Source organism: Bos mutus, chromosome 19 (genome assembly GCF_027580195.1).
Source record: "Bos mutus isolate GX-2022 chromosome 19, NWIPB_WYAK_1.1, whole genome shotgun sequence".
NCBI lineage: Eukaryota > Metazoa > Chordata > Mammalia > Artiodactyla > Bovidae > Bos > Bos mutus.
Window position 1 is genome coordinate 33,440,182 of NC_091635.1, and position 14,636 is coordinate 33,454,817.

General features: G+C 56.9%; 1 protein-coding gene and 1 pseudogene across 2 annotated transcripts in view; both read left to right on the plus strand.

Annotated features, from left to right (window-relative positions):
• MRC2 (mannose receptor C-type 2) overlaps positions 1 to 14,636 on the plus strand; it is a 59,742-nt gene that overhangs the window by 32,351 nt on the left and 12,755 nt on the right. For both annotated transcript variants that reach the window (XM_070390028.1, XM_070390027.1), the window contains exons 2-12: positions 964 to 1,365; positions 2,074 to 2,247; positions 2,453 to 2,617; positions 2,791 to 2,904; positions 3,365 to 3,511; positions 7,845 to 8,033; positions 8,150 to 8,304; positions 9,690 to 9,797; positions 12,449 to 12,564; positions 13,134 to 13,282; positions 14,123 to 14,340. In XM_070390028.1, coding sequence (XP_070246129.1) covers positions 964 to 1,365; positions 2,074 to 2,247; positions 2,453 to 2,617; positions 2,791 to 2,904; positions 3,365 to 3,511; positions 7,845 to 8,033; positions 8,150 to 8,304; positions 9,690 to 9,797; positions 12,449 to 12,564; positions 13,134 to 13,282; positions 14,123 to 14,340 — 1,937 coding nt within the window. The remainder of the gene's footprint in view (positions 1 to 963; positions 1,366 to 2,073; positions 2,248 to 2,452; positions 2,618 to 2,790; positions 2,905 to 3,364; positions 3,512 to 7,844; positions 8,034 to 8,149; positions 8,305 to 9,689; positions 9,798 to 12,448; positions 12,565 to 13,133; positions 13,283 to 14,122; positions 14,341 to 14,636) is intronic.
• Positions 4,279 to 6,072, plus strand: LOC102272982 (D-aminoacyl-tRNA deacylase 1 pseudogene; annotated as a pseudogene).

Genomic DNA, 14,636 nt, shown 5'->3' on the forward strand with positions numbered 1-14,636 from the left:
TTCAGTCTGTGCTGTGGCATGCGAACTCTTAGTTGCAGCCTGCGGGATCTAGTTCCCTTGACCAGGGATCAAACCTGGGCCCCCTGCACTGGGAGCGCAGAGTCTAAGCCGCTGGACCACCAGGGAAGTCCCGTGCCAGTTTGATTTTAGAACATTTTCATTCCCCCTAAAGAGACCCTGTGCTTTTTCTTAGCCACTCCCCATTCCCATTACCCAGCCTAGCCCCAGGGAACCACTGATCTACCTCCTATATATTTAAGTCTTGATTTCTTCATCAGTGTTTGGCAGGGGGCAGGTTGGATTTCAGTGTCTTCCATAGAGTGTCTGCTTAGCGAGGTGATGGGTGAGAAGATGCGAGACTGGGGAAGGCAGAGAGCTAAGTGCTGTCTAAAATCTCAGGAGTGAGATGGTTATGGGATGTGAATGGTTGGGTTTGCTGGGGGTGGCCTGGCGAGTGGTTTGGGAAGATTCTAAATGAGAGGAAAAGATGGAGCCAGTGAAGGTGAGGAGCAGCGGGGAAGAGTGAGACAAAGCAATTTCAGGCTGGAGAACTCTGGTGGAAAAACAACGCCATGTAACAGAGGTTTTGATAAAGGCCGCAGTGCAGTGTCTGATGTAAACACCTTCCCCCTCCTCCTGAGATCTTCATAAAAGGAAACAGCCCCCAACTTGCCCTGTGGAATTTGGTTTGCTTTGGGGGAGACAGGACAGAAGGCTGAGTCCTCCTCCAGGTGCTGTGGGACCAGGGCAGAGGCTGGCCATGTGGGCTCTGCCTTGACTGGGCACAGGGGGCCAGCCGTGCCTCTCACCACCCCATGCACAGGGCCAGTCGTGAGGATGGAGTGATTTATCATAGGAAGAAGGCCCACAGCCCACTACCAGCGTCAGTGTCTGCAGGCAGCCTGGCCGTCGACAGCAGCCAGGAGACCCCTGTGATGGCTTCATGTCCTGCTTTCCTTCCAGAGCCCAACGTCTTCGTCATCTTCAGCCATGGACTGCAGGGCTGCCTGGAGGCCCAGGGTGGGCAAGTCCGAGTCTCTCCAGCCTGCAATGCCAGCCTTCCTGCCCAGCGCTGGAAGTGGGTCTCCCGAAACCGGCTCTTCAACCTGGGCACCATGCAGTGCTTGGGCACAGGCTGGCCGGGCACCAACACCACCGCCTCCCTGGGCATGTACGAGTGTGACCGCGAGGCACTGAGTCTTCGCTGGAACTGTCGCACCCTGGGCGACCAGCTATCCCTGCTCCTGGGGGGCCGTGTCGGCAACACATCCAAGGCTGGCAGCCCCGAGCGCGGTGACCAGACCCGCAGCGGCCAGTGGCGCATCTATGGCAGCGACGAGGACCTGTGTGCGCGGCCCTACTATGGTGAGAGGCTACCCCTGGTGTCAGGGGCCTGGAGCCACGAGGGACAGACGCGGGGGAGACAAAACCTTGGCCTCCACAGGCCTCTGGCAGTCAGCTCTTTCATCGTCATGGGAAGCATTTGGGGATCATGGAGAAAATGAACTTCAGAGCATTTATTTGCCTTAAAAAACTTACAAAACCTGATACACTCTTGTAAAGACCTCAGTCAGTTCAAAAGTGTATAACGTACAACTGAAAGAGAAACCCCTTTTCTCCCAGGCCCACTCTTCAAGGGGACCCCAGGGTCACCGTCCACAGGTGTCTCCATCCCCCTTTTGCACGGGTGAATGGGGACTGGAGTCACCCTGTGAGAAGCCTTTCCTGGTGGGCAGCTCCATCCTGGAGGCCCTTTCCCAGGATACCTCCTAGAGTGCCAAGATGGAACTTGGCATGTGAGGCAGCTGAATTTTGGACAGGTGTTAGGGGCCCTAGGGGACCCCCTTTCCCAGCCCGATGGGATGAGCAGCGGGACCTCTCCCAGGCTCCTGGGCTGAACCAAGGGCAGAGGCAGCCTTCCGGCCACTGTCTGGCATCGCTGCCCCCTCCCTCTCTCTGCTGACCCCTGCCCACCCCGGCTCCCGGGGCTGTAGGGGATTTTCCCTGAGGGGTGAGCGGGCTGGGCAGCCTCTGGGGTCCAGATGCCAAGGGCCTGGCTCCCCTCTCCTGCAGAGGTCTACACCATCCAGGGCAACTCCCACGGGAAGCCGTGCACCATCCCCTTCAAATATGACAACCAGTGGTTCCACGGCTGCACCAGCACTGGCCGCGAGGATGGGCACCTATGGTGCGCCACCACCCAGGACTACGGCAAGGACGAGCGCTGGGGCTTCTGCCCCATCAAGGGTGAGGGCCAGTGGGTGGGGTGGCAGGAGGTCGGCCCTGGGGTGGGGAGTGCAGCAGGTGTGGGCGGTGGAACTTTCCAGACTCGAGTGAGAAGTGCCCCCACCCCCCACCTCCATAGGGTCTCTGCATATTCCTTGAGGGACCTCCCCTTGGACCCCGCAGAGCGGGCCGGGGCGGGACCCACACCTGGCTGTCATGGTGGCAGGTAACGACTGCGAGACCTTCTGGGACAAGGACCAGCTGACCGACAGCTGCTATCAGTTCAACTTCCAGTCCACGCTGTCCTGGAGGGAGGCCTGGGCCAGCTGCGAGCAGCAGGGGGCAGACCTGCTGAGCATCACGGAGATCCACGAGCAGACCTACATCAATGGTGAGGCGGGGGCAGGGGGCAGCGGGCAGGACCCCAAGACCTGTCCCCACCTTGAAGGGTGGCCCTGAGCCCTTTCTGCTGCTGCTGGAGGGCAGGATGCAGTTGGTGGGGCAGCGAGTGGAGGACTGGGGTTAGGATGACCCCCCACCTCACTGTCGCCCTCTTGTGGTCAGGGCTCCTCACTGGCTACAGCTCCACACTGTGGATTGGCCTTAACGACCTGGACACCAGTGGAGGCTGGCAGTGGTCAGACAACTCGCCTCTCAAGTACCTCAACTGGGAGAGTGGTGAGGCGCCGGGTTTGGGGTGCAGGGCGGCCTGGGGATCCCACAGGCACTTGGTCTCCTAGGTACTCCTTCCCTGGTACCCTACTCTAGACCAGCAGATTTCCACCCACTCCAGATTGGGTGCCAGTGGTCCGTGCAGCACGTTGTCTGAATTAGGAATGATGCCCTTTCCTGGCGGCACTTGGCCTGGAAGGTGGACTGGATTTCATCCCCATGCAACCCTTCAGCTACGGGCACTGGGGCCCTCAGCAGGCCTGGCCAGGGAGGGTGGGCATGGTTGGCCCAGGCAGAAGGTCGTGGACCACGTGAGCCCCGGGGAGGAGGCAAGAGAGCCGAAGCGCAGCGCTGGGCATCTGAGCGGGCTCAGGCTTCCAGGGAAGCGTGAGGCTCGGGGGAGGGCTCCCGGGCCAGGGGGTGAGTTCCTCTCCCCTGGGGCGCTGGCGCCCTGCGCTCCCCACAGATCAGCCGGACAACCCGAGCGAGGAGAACTGCGGGGTGATCCGCACGGAGTCGTCCGGCGGCTGGCAGAACCGCGACTGCAGCATCGCGCTGCCCTACGTCTGCAAGAAGAAGCCCAACGCCACGGCCGCCGAGCCCCCACCTCCCGGTGAGTGGGGTGGACGTGGGTGGTGGGGGGCTCCTCAGGCCACAGCCACTGCCCACCCACCCTCACAGCACAAGGGGCTCGGATCCTCCCTCTTCTTAAATGGTTCTGCTGAAATCTGAACAAATTGAAGTGTGCTATTCATTCATTCTGGGACATTTGTTGGGAACTGTATTAAATGCTTCACGACCCATCCTGTCCTCCTGGTTGTCGCAGTCTGCCGCAGGTGATGGACATGTCAACCCACAAACGGAATATCCCGAGTTGTTGTAAAAAATAGAATATATATTAGAGAGCTTTGAGAAGAAATTGATCAAGCTCTTGAGAGCTAAGGAGGGTTTCCAGGAGGTGACATTGGATTTGGGCCTTTCAAGTGAAGTATAAGTTTAAAAAGCCATAAAGAGGTGTGGGGAAAGGGCATGACTGGCAGAGGGAAGGGCAGGTGCAAAGGCATGGAGGCCTGGAAGGTCACAGCAGCTCTAAGGTCGGCGAGGATTGCACCCTGAAGGTTAGAGTACAGATGGCCACTACTTAAAAGTGTGGTCCCGGGATGTCCCTGGTGATCCAGTGGTTAAGAATCCACCTTCCAATTCAGGGGATGTGGGTTCAATTCCTGGTCTGGGAACTAAGATCCCGTATGCTGCAGAGCAGCTAGTGTGTTACATCCACAGCTACACAGAAGCCAGAATGCTGCAACTGAGACCCAACACAGCCATAAATAAATAAATATTAAAAAAAAAAAAAGCGTGGTCCCTGTCCCAGCTGCCACTATGAAGGCCATGGTGCTGCGCATCACCCAGGCCAGCATCACAGTTGGAGGAGAGCAGATAGGCGCCATCAGATGGGTCATCGGCGTGTTGTTGGGTATTTCCCTGGAACTGGAGCATGTGGTCCGGAAGATCTTAAACCTGCATGTGTTTGAGGATGAGAGTGGGAAGCACTGGTCGAAGAGCTTGATGGACAAGCAGTACGATGTGCTGTGCCAGTCCTCCCTGCAGCGCGTCCTCAAGGGCAACGAGCCCACTTCCACCTGGCCATGCCCGCAGGGCAGGCTGAGGCCTTTTACAAGGGCCTCCTGGAGCCGCTGTGCAAGGCGGAGAGGCCAGAGCTCATCAAAGGTGGCAAGTTCAGTGCCTGCCTGCAAGTCCACATTCAGAACGACGGGCCTGTGACCATGGAACTGGAATCTCCGGCCCCTGGTGCTGTTGCCTCTGATCCAGAACACCTGTCGAAGCTTGAAAAGCAACAACAGAGGACAGAAAAAGCCAGAGCCAAAGGGCCTTCCGGATCAAGCAAGAAGAGAAGTGCTCCCCGCAAGGAAGACCACAAAGCCGGCAGCGGGGCGGAGGGGGACATGTCCTCTGAGCGGGAGCCCGTAGGTGGGCCAGGCGCAGTGCATTATCATTGAGCAGAACTGGATCCTGAAAAATTCATGAAAGATGCTAGACACCTACACTACTTTAAGAATTTGGAACCGAATCCTGAAAAGGAAGATGGAAATAAAAAACTGGGAACCTACAAAAACAAAAAACCACCAAAGGAGTGCTACCGTTTTCTGCTGCTGCTGTGGTTTAACAGAGGAGATGGGTGCTGCCAGCGTGGACAAGGCGCCCCACCCAAAGGGCAGCAAGGGACACACCCAAGGGTTCCCTCGGGGAGCCGTGGTGGTTCCCCTGATTCTCTGCTTGCTTTTGGAACAGGCTGACCCAACATCACTTGTCATCGAATCCTCCTTTTACACTATGGTGTATTTCTAAGTGTCTGTGATGGGTCCCAAATGCATTCACGCTGTCCATGTTTTTCCAGAACAGTCGTCCATAATAATATATTATGTGAGAACGTAAAAAAAAGTGTGGTCCCTGGACCAACAGCACCTTCCCAAGTGATGTTGTAAGTGCTTATTAGAAATGCAGACTCTCAGGTGCCTCGCCCCTCCTCCCCCCAATTACTTGAACTAGAACCTGCATTTCACAAGATCTTAGTGACTGGTGTGGAGTTTGAGAAGTACTGGCTTAGAGGGCACGGGGACATGAACAGTTCAGAAGGGCAGGTTGCAGCCAGTCCCTAAAGGATTTTGGCTTCCCGATGAAATTCAGGTGGGGCCAGGTAGGCTGTGGGAGCCTTTGCAGGCTTTTAAGGCAGGGAGTGTCTTGCTCACATTTGTGATTCACCGAGGTAGCTTTAGGGGCAGGGCGCCGAGTTGGGGTGTGGCCTTCATCCAGCAGCTTAGTCTCAGAGGTGCCGATTGAGGGTAGGTAAACTCATATCCCCTGCAGGGTTGCTGAAAGGCTGGAGACCTGGCCTGGCTCAGAGGAGCATCTCCATGGGCTGGAGTGGCTCCTGCAGGAGTCCAGTCCCCATGGGGTGAAGAGGGGATTTATATAAAGAAATACAGCAAGACAAAACAAAAATTCACAAAACACAGAAAGTGGAGAACTTACAGAGCAGACTTTTGCTTCTGACCATTAAAGTGTTGCCAAAGGTTGATTTGGGGCCATTGGCCACTGTTCTTTCCCCTCATCCCCTAGGGGATCAGGAGCAAAGGTTTAAAACATTGGTGCCCACATCAAGGGCACCTCACCTCCCCCTGGGGGTGGACACGGGGGAGCCTGGGGCAGGCAAAGAAAGGAGGGTCACAGGGCTGGTGTGGGCAGGCCTTGCCCACATGGTCCCCTTTGGGCCTGGCCCCTCACCGAGTCCTCTGTACCCTGGATCTGCCCAGCATGGCTGCTGTGGGGAGCCCTCCCCTGGGGCCTCATGAACTTGCAAATATGTCTCTAGCCTTGGATTTCCTCTTTCATCCCAGCCCACATCTCTCTGCGTGAGGCATATTTTCTTTTTTCCTTTTGGCTGCACTGCATGGCACGTGGGACCTTAGTTTTCCAGTCTGGGATGGCATCCGCGCCCCCTGCAGTGGAGGCACAGGCTCTTAACCACTGGACCGTCAGGGAAGTCCCAGGGTGTTATTTTCTAAGCAGTTTCTTGGGTGGGTCCTGCCTTCCAGCACTTATCACTCGAAGCATGTCATTTCAGAGGCAGGCACCATCGGGCCCTGAAGCATCCACGTTTCCTGAGCTTCCTCCCTCCCACTAAACTCTTCTGTCCAGGTGGCAGCCTCGGGTCTTAGCCCAGCTGCTGACAAGAGATGATTGACAGGTCTTGAGCCACTGAGGGAGCCCGCTTAGGCTCTCAGCCCTCCCCACTTTGCCGGGTCTGCCAGAGACAGTATGGCCAGTCCTTGGAGCATCTCCCAGGGTGGAGTGTATCCCAGTGGGATGATGCTTCAAGTGGGTACATGTTTTCTTGCCCAGCCAGGCAGAATCCTGCCCGAACCCAATGTTGTAGGTGGTTTGATGAAGTCCTGTTTTCTCTTGCCAAGGCCCAAGTGAGAGCTTGTTTGCATCAGGTGCCCTGGGACCCCAATCCCTAGAGGGTGAACTTGAAATGCACGGAGATGGGGGGGGGAAGGGCCTAAGACCGGTCGGTTTCTCAGCCCTAGGGTTCAGGGAGAGGAAAAGGGGTGGTGGAGGGAATGAGAGGAAGAATTTCAACCAGCAGATGCCTGCCGGGCAGCAGTGACTTCATGAGCTGCTGACTTGGGAGGGGGGTGCATTTCCCACCTGCTTCATCCTGGACTGATGTGGCCTGCTCCATAGGTGTTCTTTTCTTTCTTCTTTTTTTTTTTTTTTTTAATATTTATTTATTTGGCTGCGCCGGATCTTAGTTGTGACAGGTGGGACCTTCAATCTTTGTTGTGGCATATGGTTTTTTTTTTTTTTTTAGTTGCAGCACGCAGGATCTTTAGCTGTGGCATGCAAACTCTTAGTTGCAACAGGTGGGATCTAGTTCCCTGACCAGGGAATGAACCCAGGCTCCCCTGCACTGGGAGCATGGAGTCTCAGCCACCAGACCACCAGGGAAGTCCCCAGAGATGTCCTTTGAGACAGTGTCGGCGGTGTCATTTATGAAGTGAGGTGGACATGAGCTAAGCTGGAATCTTACAGCAGGAAGCCCCATTTTACAGAGGAGGAAACTGAGGTTCCCGGGGCAGTTCTGTTCTGAGTCCCCATCCATCTTTCCCTCTGAGAGCCCCAGCTGGAGGGGCCATCCTATCTTGAGTGGAATCTGCCACCATCTCCCAGGGCTCCAGCTGCCCTGAGGGTTTTGTCTTTTCAACATCCTTCAGTATTCAGACCTGGCTTGGTGGGAAGAGTGGATCTAAGACACATTTGGGGAGGAGGTGGACTTCAAGGCCCTGTCTGCGTTGACACCCAGGGGGTCTGAGCCCATGCTGGGCGTCTCGGCCCCTGAACAGCGGCCTCTCTGGTCTCCGCAGATGTGTGGGCCAACGTGAAGGTGGAGTGTGAGCCCAGCTGGCAGCCCTTCCAGGGCCACTGCTACCGCCTGCAGGCTGAGAAGCGCAGCTGGCAGGAGTCCAAGAAGATGTGTCTGCGGGGTGGGGGCGACTTGCTCAGCATCCACAGCATGGCGGAGCTGGAGTTCATCACCAAGCAGATCAAGCAGGGTGAGGGGCTGCCTCCCCAACGCCCGTCCTGGGGGCTCAGGCACTGTCCTCGCCTCCCCTGCCAGTGGAGAAGGCCGACCTCCTGATGTCCCCTCTCCCCTGCCGCACCCCCCCAGAGGTGGAGGAGCTGTGGATTGGTCTCAACGACCTGAAACTGCAGATGAATTTTGAGTGGTCCGACGGGAGCCTCGTGAGCTTCACCCATTGGCACCCCTTTGAGCCCAACAACTTCCGAGACAGCCTGGAGGACTGTGTCACCATCTGGGGGCCGGTAAGAACCTCTCTCCTCACAGGGCCCCCAGACCCCGCCTCCCGGTGCCACCGCAGCTGAGGGGTGTCCCGTTATTGGCTCCTGCTTGTGACCCCACCCCCTTGCCTCTCGGAATCCCTCCTCCCCATTTGTCTCCTTCCCGTCCGCGTGGAGAGATTGCCAGGGTTTGACTCTCCTCTCCACTTCCAACTAGCTGGGTCATCTTGGGCAAGTTACTTAATGTCTCTGTGCCTCGGTTTCCTTAGCTGAGTTTCCTTAGCCTCAGTTTTCCCAGCTGTCAGTGGAACTCTAAAGGTGCCATCCTCAGAGGGTCTTCATGAGGATTAAAGGAGTTCAATGAAACCTTTGGACGTTTGTCTCCCGGCGATCATCTTGACCTCCTGCGGGCTGCACTTCCCCGCCAGCAGGTGGCGTCAGAACCCACATTATGGGGACAAGCTCCCCAGGCAGGGCTGCTCCCTGCCAGCCCTACCCCAGCGCAGGGTCCTGTCCTCTCAAGAAATGGTGGCGTTGTGACTGTCTGCCATGGCTGTGGTTCAGACAGTGTGGGCGGATGAAGGAATTGATACAGGGTTTCAAGCAGAGGTAAGTCTGTTCCTTAAAAGACAAAACCGTAGGACAGACTACCGACCTCAGAGACGGAGAGGACATTCTGCCTTGAGATACAGCCAACAGTGCCAGGGACCCCAGAGGCGTCTGGCTTAGAGGATGCTGTTTTAGGAAATGGCTACTTACTCCAGTATCCTTGCCTGAGAAATCCCGTGGACAGAGGAGCCTGGCGGGCTATAGTCCATGCGGTCACAAAAAGTCGGATACAATTGAGAACGCGTGCTTTTATTGAGCATCTGCTAAATACTGCACATTTTCCTGGGGGCTGAGACACACAGACACCTCTGCCCTCCGGATGGCACTCAAGGCAGGCAAAAACTGCTGGCTGGATGCACTCAGCACAGAAGCACCAAAGCTGTTAGGAGGGGCTGAACTAAGTTCCTCTTCAGCTCCATCAACGAGGGGAGGGTCTGGGCACACAGTCTCTGCTTGCCCTGGATCTGCGAGTACTGACTGGACACCTTGCCCAACTGGGAATCTCATCTGTCTTAGCCAGCTTGTCCTTGGTGTTTATGACGTGAGCTAATTTAAATGAGCACCTTTTCTATTTTGACAGTGCTTGTCAAAGTTTGGAGGCATCTGCACAGCTACTCTGTGCTCACATCAGCCTAGTGAGGCTTATGGCACTAATCCTGCTCGCCCCCACCCATTTTCCACCATGGAGCACAGAGAGGTCAAGCTTCTTGCTTGGAGTCACACAGCAAGTCAGAGGCAGGGCCAGGTTTGGGAGGTTTGGGGGAGAGAGACTGACACTGCCCCTCACCCTGTGTCCCTAGGAAGGTCGCTGGAACGACAGTCCCTGTAACCAGTCCCTGCCGTCCATTTGCAAGAAGGCAGGCCAGCTGAGCCAGGGGGCTGCCGAGGAGGACCACGGCTGCCGGAAGGTGAGGGTGCTTCTGGAGCTGCCCGGGATGGGGCCAGCCAGAGGGGCTCCCGGGGGCAGGAGGGCAGGAGGAATCCGCAGCCTCCTGTGGTATCCTCCCTTTTTCCTGCCCTCCAAACTGCTCCATCCAGAAGGAGTGATACAGGATGAGGTGGGGTGGGGGTAGAAAGCTGTTGGGAGGAAGTGGAGCTCCCCACTCCACCCCAGCCCTGAGCCCCCTCTCCATGGAAAGCTGCAGAGAACTCGGAGGTGGGGGTAGGCGGGCCCCCCACTCCCACCCCCAAGTCTGGTCCAGTCATCACCTGTGTGGAGGCTGCTGGGGACCACCTAGGTCTCCTCTGTGTACCCTCGCTCTCCCCCAGCCCCCGCTTTCCCACCCATCTTTGCTGTCACGCACACCAGCCACAGACACAGTGTGTGCTTGTCTTTCTCCTGGGGTGGGGGTGGGGGAACCAGGCCACTCTGGTCACCCTCCCTGTGAATAAGTCGGGGAGACAGGGTGTGAGTGAGGGTGAGGGCGAGGGATTGACCCGTTTCCCTCCTTCAGTCCCACGCCTACCCCCCTCCCTGTCCCGACAGGCAGGGATGTGAGCAGTGTGGAGCGTGTGGGCAGGCTGCTCATAAAGGCCACTTTGTGGTGTCTGGGCCCCTGGCGGCTCCCTCTGCCGAAGCCACGTTCCTCCTGCCGGCCCCTCACTGCCAGTCTGGTTCCTCACTCTATCTTCCTTTGGATCAAGCCGCCTTATCACACCCACCCCCCTGCACCCCGAACTCTCCCCTAGGGGAGAGCAGGAAATGCCTGCAGGCATGAGCTCTAGTGGGGAGGAAGGGAGAGCACACGGGACCGGGCTGAAGAGTGTGGGGGCCAGCGTGGTTAGGGGCTGGCCGGGGCTCTGACCAGGCTGGGTGAAGCAGAGGGGCTACTACTAACTGTCCCGCGCCAGGGCCGGCCTGGAGTGGGTGGGGGGTTGTTGAGCTGCCATGGTTAACACCCCAGGAGAGCCAGGGGTCTTAGCACAGTCCTGCTGGAATATGGGGGTCTGTGCCTCTCCCCCCATACACACATATACATACACATGTAAACACACCTATATGAAAAGGAAGAGAAAGTGTTAGTTACTCAGTCACGTCCAACACTTTGTGACCCATGGACTGTAGCCTGCCAGGCTCCTCTGTCCATGGAATTCTCCAGGCAAGAATACTGGAGTGGGTTGCCATTCCTTTCTCCAGGGAATCTTCCCAACCTAGGAATTGATCCCAGGTCTCCTTCATTGCAGGCAGATTCTTTATTGTCCGAGCCACCAGGGAAGCCCCCCAAACACACACATATACATACATACATATACATACATACATAAACACACATATCCACACACACACAATACACACACACACACACACACACACACACACTCCCTGATGGCTCGGTGGTAAAGAATATCCACCTGCCAATGCAAGAGATGTGGGTTTGATCCCTGAGTTGGGAAGATCCCCTGGACTAGGAAATGGCAACCTACTCCAGTATTCTTGCCTGGAAAATCCCATGGAGAGAGGAGCCTGGTGGGCTACAGTCCATAGGTTCGCAAAGAGTCGGGCATGACTCAGAGACTAAACATCAATGACACATACACACGTACACACACATACTCATATACACATACATGCGCATATGCATAAATACGACTAAACACATACACCTACACATACATAAACACACATATACACACACCAGCTTGTTCTGAACTGGCTCCTGCCCAGGGGGCTGCCCCCCTCCCCCCACCTCACCTCTCTCCCGGGCTCCAGCCCCCGCCCCCGCCCCAGGTATCCCCCTCGAAGGCCTGCTGGAGGCGAAGACCCTGGTAGGCACCTGGGGTCATTTTAGGAGGAGCAGGGCTGTGGCGGGGATGGATGCAGTCTCTGTGGCGTGGGTTCAGGCCTGGGCTCCACCTGTACAGTCTGTATAAAATCAAGCCATGTAATGTCTCAGAGCCTCAGGTCCTTGTCTGCAGGGGCGGAGAGGCCCTCAGGGCGACCCAAGGGGCCATGGGTTGGTGGGGTAAAGCCTCCCTGGTCTTCTGGGGTGGGTTGGGGGGGCTGTTGCGAGCCAGCCGTGAAGGACAGGCGGTCTACTGCAACTTTGCTGCCCCTCACTGAGGGCTTGTTCTCCGCCCCCACCGCCCTCAGGCAGGCACTGCCTCCATTCCATTACTCCAGCTTCTCCAGGCCCCTGAGGATCAACCAGCCCCCTCCACTTGCTGGCCGCTCTCCCAGCTTTTCAGCTCTCATTTCCCAGCCAGCTGGCAGTTTTCCCAATACGTCTCTTGGTTCAAATACCCGAGAGAGGAGTCCAGTGGGCCACTCATCTTTCTTGGCCAGGCCACAGGCCGGGTGACTGGCTGCCTCCCTTGGGCCACGCTTCCACTCTGGACCTGGCAGCTGTGGGTGATGGTAGGCGGGGCAGTGTGGCGTGGCACAGTGCAGACAGCACAGGAAGAGCCGGCTCTGGTGTCAAACCAGCCCCCTCAGTCCTGTGCTCAAGCCTGCAGAAAATTCAGTGGTGCCACTGCTGGCATCCCCACCCCAGGATGTATCAGTGAGAGAGAAGAAGCCCTCCCCCAGACACCCCCTTTTCTGCCCACTCTCTTGAGCCAGGGTTGGACGTGGCACAGCCCCTCCTGCTACTGGCTGGGAGAGGACCAGGTGACCTACAGTGAGGCCCGGCGCCTGTGCACCGACCACGGCTCTCAGCTGGTCACCATCACCAACAGGTATGAGAGGGGGACCAGCCCACCCCTATGTCCTGGTCGAATTCGGTCCCTCCACCAGAAGGGGCAGCAGTCTGCCATCAAGTCCAGAGGGACTTGAGCATTGAGTCCCTCTGAGCTTCAACTATCTCCAGGGCCTTTTTCTAATATTATCATAAGAATGACTCTAGTTTATTAGGCGACCCCAGCATGGGGCAGTTCCTGGGCGGGGGCAGAAACAGGCCTCTATGTGGGCTGGATGCCCCAAAGAGGCCTTGAAAAGTGAAAGTTAGTCTCACAGTCTTGTCCGACTCTTTGTCATCCCGTGGACTGTAGCCCGCCAGGCTCCTCTGTGCTTGGCATTCTCCAGGCAAGAGTTGGCTCGTGTCTGATTTTTCTCTCAGCAAGGCGTGGAGATGCAGACAGCAGCGGGGGTCAGCTGTGTCAGCTGCAGCTTCCCCAGGGGTCCCCACTTCCCTGAGCAAGTTTCCGATCGGCTGCAGCACCCAAGCTCCCTGAGCAGGCCGTCTGGCCTGGGGCCCCCGGAGCTGTGGGGGTTGAGCTGCCTGCCTTGACCAGCCTCTCTCCCACAGGTTCGAGCAGGCCTTTGTCAGCAGCCTCATCTACAACTGGGATGGCGAGTACTTCTGGACGGCCCTGCAGGACCTCAACTTCACCGGTTCTTTCCGCTGGCTCAGCGGGGACGAGGTCATGTACACCCACTGGAACCGGGACCAGCCTGGTGAGCCCCTCACTCAGCCCCCTTCTCGGCGGTGCCTTGGTGAAGCCGGGAGGGCCATGGTGGATCACCCCTGCCACGACCGAGACCCAGGGCTTCATAGGAGACAGCATTCATAGAGTGTGGTAATATGGATAGAAGGATGGCCTCCAGAGCTGAAATGCCTGGCTCAGGTCCTGACTTTGCAGTTTATTAGCTGTCCATCTTTGAGCCTCAGTTTCCTCATCTGTCCAATGGGGATAATGGTTCTTTCCTCACGGGGCTGACATGCGGCTTGCATGGGTTAATATATGTAAAGCCCTTGGAATAGTGGGCATAGAACAAGTGCTTCCTATTATGCCATTTCACATTTATTATCTTAAAAAAATTTTTTTATAAATCTTTTATTTTTTTATTTTTTTGGCTGTGCTGGGTCTTCCTCGCGGGCTCAGTGGTTGCAGTACACAGGCTTCTCTAGTTGCCCGACAGCATGTGGAATCTTAGTTCCCCAACCAGGGACCGATCCCATATCCCTTTGGAAGGAAGATTCTTAACCGCGAATCCACTGTTATCTTTTTTAAGGAAGTCCCCTGTTAACTTTTTTAAGCCTTTTCAAAGATGGAGTAGATGATGAAACAGGCTCAGAGAGGTTAAGCAACTTGCCTAAGATCTCACAGGAGCCAACACAGAGTGAGGCTTCTGCCTCCATTTCCTTCCTGCTCTCTCCAGCCCTGCCACCCCCAACCCCACAGCACATGTCCCTGCAGAGATGGCCAAGCTGGCTCCCCATGCGGGGGCCAGGGAGGTGCCCCTCGGGGATGTGAGGCAGGGCTCAGTGTGTGGGTTCCCTCCTCCCTCCTCCAGGGTACAGCCGTGGGGGCTGCGTGGCCCTGGCCACAGGCAGTGCCATGGGGCTGTGGGAGGTGAAGAACTGCACATCGTTCCGGGCTCGCTACATCTGCCGCCAGAGCCTGGGCACGCCCGTGACGCCTGAGCTGCCTGGGCCAGACCCCACGCCCAGCCTCACCGGCGCCTGTCCGCAGGGCTGGGGCTCAGATCCCAAACTCCGGCACTGCTATAAGGTAGGCAGCCTGTGGGCCTTGGGGTGGGGAGAGAAACAAGAGCAGAGAGACAGCATCCCTGGCAGGGTGGGTGGTCCCGGTGGGACCCAGCCATGATCCGAGCAGGTGGGCCCTAGAGAAACTTCTCCCCTTAGGTCCTTTCTGTTGAAACTCTTGTCAGTGTCCTCTGAGGCCTGGTGCACAGCAGGTGCTCAGTAAACAATTGAGGAATTGAAAAACCCACAGAGACCATCAGTTTTAGAGACGCTCAGATGGGGCCAGGCTGGCAGCTCTTTAGAATTGCCCCGGGAGCGTGA